Source organism: Coregonus lavaretus (assembly GCF_964263955.1).
Source record: "Coregonus lavaretus genome assembly, chromosome: 37".
NCBI classification, from domain to species: domain Eukaryota; kingdom Metazoa; phylum Chordata; class Actinopteri; order Salmoniformes; family Salmonidae; genus Coregonus; species Coregonus lavaretus.
The window spans coordinates 26,692,114-26,700,161 of NC_140024.1; the positions used below are offsets into that span (position 1 = coordinate 26,692,114).

Here is an 8,048-nt window from a genome sequence, read left to right on the forward strand (position 1 = left end):
GCTTACCCCAGTCCAAGCTCTTCTCTGTCCTGGCACCCCAATCAATGGTGGAACCAGCTTCCCCCTGAAGCTAGGACAGCAGAGTCCCTGCCCACCTTCAGAAACCATCTGAAACCCTACCTCTTCAAAGAGCATTTTAAATAATCCCACAGCACCCCTCCTCGCGCCACCTCCTCACACCGCGCCACCTCCTCGCACCACCTCCTCACACCGCGCCACCTCCTCGCACCACCTCCTCACACCGCGCCACCTCCTCGCACCACCTCCTCACACCGCGCCACCTCCTCGGACCACCTCCTCACACCGCGCCACCTCCTCGCACCACCTCCTCACACCGCGCCACCTCCTCGCACCACCTCCTCACACCGCGCCACCTCCTCGCACCACCTCCTCACACCGCGCCACCTCCTCGCACCACCTCCTCACACCGCGCCACCTCCTCGCACCACCTCCTCACACCGCGCCACCTCCTCGCACCACCTCCTCACACCGCGCCACCTCCTCGCACTAGACTTTCCCCCTTACTAGCTCTGACCTAGCTGATAGCTACTTTATTGAGGAGAAATGTACTTACTATGACTGTGATATGTGGTTGTCCCAACTAGCTACTGTATCTTAAAATGAATGCACTAACTGTAAATCGCTCTGGATACGAGGGTCTGCTAAATCACTAATACGCTAAAAGAAATATATAGTGTTATAAATATACATTTATTTTCACGACCCCATCTTTGATTGTCAGTACTGATGATTCAAAAGGCAACTGATGCAATGTATGTGATAAAACAACATACATATCAGAATTTAGATGAATCCTGCAAACTATGATTTACAAATGTCCTCTAGCACTTTGCGGTTTTGACTTCGTGGCCATGTTAACTAGTGGGAACCGTTTACCATTGACTTTGTGGCTGTGGTCATTTTGATTCCACTGTAAAATAATCTCTGCTTCTTTACATCTTTGACTCGTTGACATCTCATGTAAATTAATTTGAGGACAAGTATTAGTTGTATGAGGTACAAATGTGAAATATTTTTCATTACTTTGATCAGTTCCTGCTAATAAAAGGTAATATAGGCTGAAACATTATGATGGAGGCCTCGCCCATATACAGTCATTGGCCTCGCCTGACGACCCTGAATTTAATTCTGCTGCTCTATTGATCGCTACATACATTCATCGTGGAGAAGAAACGTCAGTTCGGCGCAATGTGTATGGGTAGCCAGGCAAGAATAGGCCTACCAGTTCCAGAGACCCTGTAATGCTGATTGTAACACAAAACCTCTTCATTTGTATTCAAACATATCTATGACACATACTGTAAAAAAGACCACCCCTCTCAATCTGATTGGCCTTCAAACATGTCAATTACATCTCTCATCCCAACCAATCAGAACGCTTTGACACACTCCAGGGCTCCGCCCCGACACCTCAGTTATTGCATGTTTACATGCAGTCGCAAGAAGAAGAAAGTATTGTGCTGTTAGAAATTGCGTAATTCAAATCTGGTATTGGAATAAGAATCAAGAGATCTTCAATCCAAGCTTAATTTATTATATGCAAAATGTATGTATGATAAGTATGAAGGTTCGTATATACGGGTCCACTGAAATACCACGCAGGGCACTCAGATAACTAGAATTATTGTTTACAGATTCTTTCTCAAATACTCTGACAGAAAGCCTCCACCTCTTCTGTTGGCCAACCAGAGCAAAGGACTGAGTGTGGTCCAGACTCCATTCAGCCAATCCGTTGGCGCAGGGGTTGGTCCCAACTCCTCGGCACTCCATTTGTTGCCAGGCATAGTTGCTATGATAATAACCTGCGGAGTCAGCACCGAAAAGACACCATTCCACTGTACTCCATGTTCAAGGACAGTTTCACAGACTACAAAGAGAGTGTTCGCATCTGCAAGAAACACAAGTCTTATCTGTCCTACCCCCAACGTTCCCCACATGAATAACAGCCTGTTATGTGATACAATCTATATCAGTACAGTTCATTAATGCGTTCCTTCCAAGCTATCCATCACATACAGATCCAATTATGAGAAAAATAGAACCCAACAGTGCTGACGGACTGTGCACGTGCTGTTGCCTAAACAAAGTGCTGTGTGGGTCTATTGCAATAAGTACGTCTTGGAAATGCTACTGGGCTAAGATGGGGGGCAATATTAGTGAGGAATAGTTACGTTACTGTGTAAGTTTGTAAGATAAGTTTGCTAGCTTCCAGCTAATGCTAGCATTGTTTGTGTGTAACGTTACCCCGTGCATGCTACCTCGTTCGATAATTGTTATCATTGCTACAAGTGTGTTTATTGAGTACAACTAGCTTATTCACCATTCCTGTATTAGCCCCGTTTAAGGTATTTGCATGCTACTGCTGCAAGATGCATAGCCTTAGATGTAATTATTCTGGTAGCTTCCTCTCGGGTTGGTTGTGTCATCGCTTTACAATTATTGCATGCTGTACATGTATGTCTTAGTATCTTATAATGGGTCCTCATGATTGTATTGTTTCTCCCATTTTAGACCACATAATCATATAAACATCTTCAAATGAAAACAGCTGGGTCTGTGTGGTGGTGACTATTAAGAGTACAGTGATGGGCTCAACATCATGTTCTAACCGGACAGCACTATAGTGGGCAGAACCAAACCAATCAGTATTAAGTATATAGCGGGGTAGGCCATTAACGGCCGACCGATCAGACGAGCTCCAGCTAGCCGTTTTTACACATACACACAATCATGTATTTCGTTCAATGTGTCTTAATAGAATAGTTACAGGTTCTACATCACCATTAATGGGATTTTTTAAAAACAAGTAACCTTTCACATGTACAAAATTATGCATAGCATTGCTTTATTTAATACAGCGATAAAACTCAAAAGGTGACATTGATGGTTTGCCAGTTCTACAAACAATGAATGCAAAGTACATTGTGCCACCCTGTGTCAGAAACAGAGAGGTGTCAAAGCTCGACCCCTCTCTGTTTGAAGAGCTCCTCTAGGTGTCCCTCCAGTGCTGGGTTGGTCCCCCTTAGCCCTCTCACTACCTGGGCTGCCCACACAAAGTACTCCTGAACACGCTCTGCTGTCCAACCTGGCAACCACAACACAGAAGAAATATAAGATATGGGATGGGGGTAAAGAGAGGGACAGTCAGACAACCAGCGAGGGAAGCAAGTGAAGAGGAGCAAAGAGCCAGAGAGAAAGAGATAGGAAGAAAATAAGAGTTGTTTCCCCAGTTCAGAGAAATTAGTCATTGAAGTTGTTAGGTTTATGTCCCATCATGCATCCTGATATTACCAGCTTCTAAACACTAAATGGTGCTGCTCTTGCTATTTATTATTTTATAAAATCGGTCACCTGGCATTTGTGGCACATCCAATGCAAGTCAATGGTACCTACAGTGCATTCGGAAAGTATTCAGACCCCTTGACTTTTTCCACATTTTGTTACGTTACAGCCTTATTCTAAAATGGATTCAATAATTTTTTCCCCGCAATCTACACACAATACCCCATAATGACGAAACCAAAACGGGTTTAGAAATATTTGCAAATCTATCAAAAATAAATACCTTATTTACATAATTATTCAGACCCTTTGCTATGAGACTCGAAATTGAGCTCTGTTGCATCCTGTTTCCATTGATCATCCTTGATGTTTTCTACAACTTGATTGGAGTCCACCTGTGGTAAATTCAATTGATTGGACATGATTTGGAAAGGCACACAACTGTCTATATAAGGTCCACAGTTGACAGTGCATGTCAGAGCAAAAACCAAGCCATGAGGTCGAAGGAATTGTCCGTAGAGCTCCGAGACAGGATTGTGTCGAGGAACAGATCTGTGGAAGGGTACCAAAAAAAAGTTTGGAACCACCAAGACTCTTCCTAGAGCTGGCCGCCCGGCCAAACTGAGCAATCGGAGAAGGGCCTTTGTCAGGGAGGTGACCAAGAACTCGATGGTCACTCTGACAGAGCTCCTCTGTGAAGGTGGGAGAACCTACCAGAAGGACAACCATCTCTGCAGCACTCCACCAATCAGGCCTTTATGGTAGGGTGGCCAGATGGAAGCCACTCTTCAGTAAAAGGTACATGACAGTCCACTTGGAGTTTGCCAAAAGGCACCTAAAGAATCTCAGACCATGAGAAACAAGATTCTCTGGTCTGATGAAACCAAGATTTAAGTATTTGGCCTGAATGCCAAGCATCACGTCTGGAGGAAACTTGGCACCATCCCTACGGTGAAGCATGGTGGTGGCAGCATCATGCTGTGGGGATGTTTTTCAGCGGCAGGAACTGGGAGACTAGTCAGGATCGAGGGAAAGATGAAACGGAGCAAAGTACAGAGAGATCCTTGTTGAAAACCTGCTCCAGAGTGCTCAGGACCTCAGACTGGGGGTGAAGCTTCACCTTCCAGCAGGACAACGACCTAAGCACACAGCCAAGACCACGCAGGAGTGGCTTCGGGGCAAGTCTCTGAATGTCCTTGAGTGTCCCAGCCAGAGCCCGGACTTGAATCCGATCTAACATCTCTGGAGAGACCTGAAAATAGCTGTGCAGCGATGCTCTCCATCCAACCTGACAGAGCTTGAGAGGATCTGCAGAGAAGAATGGGAGAAACTCACCAAATACAGGTGGGTCAAGTTTGTAGTGTCATACCCAAGAAGACTCGAGGCTGTTATCGCTGCCAAAGGTGCTTCAACAAAGTATTGAGTAAAGGTTCTGAATACTTATGTAAATGTGATATCAGTTTATTCTTTATAAATTTGCAAACATTTCTAAAATCCGGTTTTTGCTTTGTCATAATGGGGTATTGTGTGTAGATTGAGGGGGGGAAAAACTATTTAATCAATTTTAAAATAAGGCTGTAACGTAACAATGTGGAAAAAGTCAAGGGGTCTGAATACTTTCCGAATGCACTGTATATCTATAACATTATTTTACCCATTGGTCCAAATATGCGTTTTTGATTGGACACCCTACAATCACCTGTGGGCGTGCAGCGGTTGAGGTCCCTCAGGTTGTACAGTTTGTCAGCCAGTTTGACCAGTTTTGCCTGGTGACTGGCATGAGGTGCGTGCTCCACCTGCTGACGCTTCCTCTCCTGCTTGGGTAGCGCCTTGTCGTCTGTCACTTCCTGAACGATCCGCGCCACTGTTTGCCCAAAGACGACCTGTAGCTCTCCTATGCTGGTGTCAGTGTCCTCCACTGTGTCATGGAGCAAAGCTGCCTGCAGACAGTTGGAAAATACACAAATATCCGTCATGACCTTCTTGTTAACGAACTCTGGTTAACGCAAACTCTGTTAACACAAATGTTGAAAGTTTTCATGAGCTTAACATTGCCCATTGACTGTGGTCTATACTTAATCAGATAATTTAATTACGATTTAAAATGTTGCCCTCCAGGAGCAAGTATGTATGCAAGAAAGTATTGAGTCTTTCTGAAACGTAAAACACTTACTTGCAGAACTTCAATGTCTGTGATCCCACCTTCATGGCTTAGGATCCTTGCAACTCCTGCAAAATTATAAACACGGCAAATGTAAATGCAGATATCCATGTACCGAAGTCTAAGGACCTATCTAGCCCAATAATGGACTAAAGGAGACTAACGTTACTCCTTATAGTCTAAGGACCTTACATGTGTAGAGGCGAATTGGCTCTGGCAGCCAAAACCACAAAATACTCCATCTAAACGTGAATCGATTCTCAATTGCAGTACAGTTCTAGAAACAAACTTCCATATCACAAAAATTATTTCCCAAATGCAAAATATACACTTACTGTTTTAACACAATTGCAGCTGACAGTATCTTTCAATGACAGATGCAGACAGCTAATTAGCACATGAACGCTATACCATGGAGATAAGACGTGGGAACACTTACCCTAAAAAGGTGTGTAGTAATTTAACATTTTGTGTAAAACAAAAAAGTAAAAAAAAGTCTAGCTAATATGAAAGATATGTTCCTTATGTTTCCAAAACCGTACCGCAAGATGTGTTTTAACGTTCAGAACAAGCGTCGGGGCTCTTATCAAAACTTCCCCAGCCAGAAGATACAAGCTATCATCAATAGGCGCTAAAGGTAGCTAGTTAGGTCCTTAACCCATTCATAGACGCTATCTAGCTAGCTTCTGTTGAGATTGTTCTTGTAAAAACTGTACCTATTGGGTGGTTGATATATGGGGTTTGGTCAGCGTCTTTACGTCGTTGATTGCGGTGCTTTTCAGCAGCAAAGTTGACTGTCTCCAACAGAATGACCGATTCTGAACTCATGCTGTAAAAGTAGTTACTAACACACTACAGACCGCACATTATTACTAACGTTTGATTGCAGATCTCACCAGTCAAGTGAGCGTCGGTGCCTTCTCTTTAAATGTTCGTAGTCAGACAAAGCCTCGCAACATTCCTATCCGCTTCTACAGAAGCAAGGGTAACAAGTTGCATTGGGGTAAAATGTGTGCATCCTTGCGAAACAATATAAATACGAATGAGCCTTCCCTTTTATATATTTTGTGTTTTTTTAGCAGTATGCATAATAGAGTCCTGATATCCATGTGTTCATTAGAGACAAAGTTTTTGCCTTAAGTCCCCATGATCAGGGGCTGGATTTGTTTAGGAAGCAGAGACTTGTGGATGAACGGGTAGGCTACCCCCAGGAGTACGTACCAGGCCTGGACCGGGGGAACGCTCCGGGGAACCTACTGCCCCGCCCAACACCTCCACTGTGCGACCCTGATCAGAGAGGGAGAGCACTGGGGAACCAGGGACTGTCAGGAGAGAAGGAACTTAATCATGTGAGACCCAAGCATTGATCCAAATCAGGAAAAATCTTTACCAAAATGTTGTAATAGGGTTATGATTCTGAAAATATTGTACTGGACACAACTGTCAGATGAAACTGATTCATTTATTATAATTTTTAATGTTTATTTGATGGCCCAGATGCTGAAATCAGATACATTGTACCAGATATAGTTAGCTAAATTAATATTCATCTATAATCTCTGGTGTACAATATCAGTAACACAACAACAACAACAACAGCAAAGCGATACACAAGGACACTTCCCAGACAACAAGTTTCCCGGATCTGTCTATCCGTCCTCCTCCGTCCGTACCTTCCTCCCCCCCTCTCTCTCTCTCTCTTCCTCCTTCTATACCTTTCTCCCCCCTCTGTCCCCCACTTTTAATAAATTGTGATTTGATTTGCAGTTTTTGTCAATTCCATATTTCCTTCAAGCCATTTTGGATTACATCCTTTTGTAACCATAAATCATGTAAATACTTGCTAATAATAATACACAGCCTACAGGCTGAAGGAGTTAACATGGAGTTTACATGTACCAACAAGATGCTAGTAACTAGCATACAGCAGCATCTTTGCATTTTTACTGTTTTATTATGTTATATAATTATGAAACATAATGTGAGCTAGGTGACTTCCCACTGGGCACAAACTGGTTGAATCAATATTGTTTTTTTAACCGAAACAAAATAATGTTTTTCATTCTGTTGACGATGAATCAAAGGGGAAAACTGATTGGATCTTCTAAAAAGTAATCAACCTGAAGGAATTTCCTAATTTCTGATTTTTTTTACCCTACCTAAATCGAATGACATGGTTACATTTTTTATTTTTTATTCCCAACCGAATTAAATGTAAATCAAAACTAAACATTGAACTGACATCTGTGCCCATTAGTCTGGTCTTTGTACTCACAAATCACACACTATTATAACCACAACATCTATAGGTACAATAATAGTAGACTATTGTATAAAACACAAACCCAATAGGTTATATGCAGCACACAAGTAAATAGAGTGAATAATCAATCACAAAGTTAACTAGTAATAAGTAGAGAGCGTACATAGATGATCATATCTACTACAGTAATATCTCTCTCCTCTGGGGCTCACGCTCTGTAGCAGAGGAAGTTCCTCCTCTCCTCACAGTTCCTGGTTCCCCAGTGCTCTTCATCTCTGGTCAGGGTCCCACAGTGGAGGTATTGGGCGGGGCAGTGGGGCA

General features: G+C 43.1%; 1 protein-coding gene across 1 annotated transcript; it reads right to left on the minus strand.

The window, feature by feature from the left end:
- Nucleotides 1–1,539: 1,539 nt before the first annotated feature.
- hddc3 (HD domain containing 3) lies at nucleotides 1,540–6,372 on the minus strand. Its single transcript, XM_084154037.1, has 4 exons — nucleotides 6,181–6,372; nucleotides 5,477–5,532; nucleotides 5,003–5,243; nucleotides 1,540–3,106 (listed from the first exon to the last, which is right to left on the minus strand). The coding sequence occupies exons 1-4, from the start codon at nucleotides 6,290–6,292 to the stop codon at nucleotides 2,976–2,978; spliced, it is 540 nt and encodes a 179-aa protein (XP_084010163.1). The 5' UTR covers nucleotides 6,293–6,372; the 3' UTR covers nucleotides 1,540–2,975.
- Nucleotides 6,373–8,048: the final 1,676 nt, after the last annotated feature.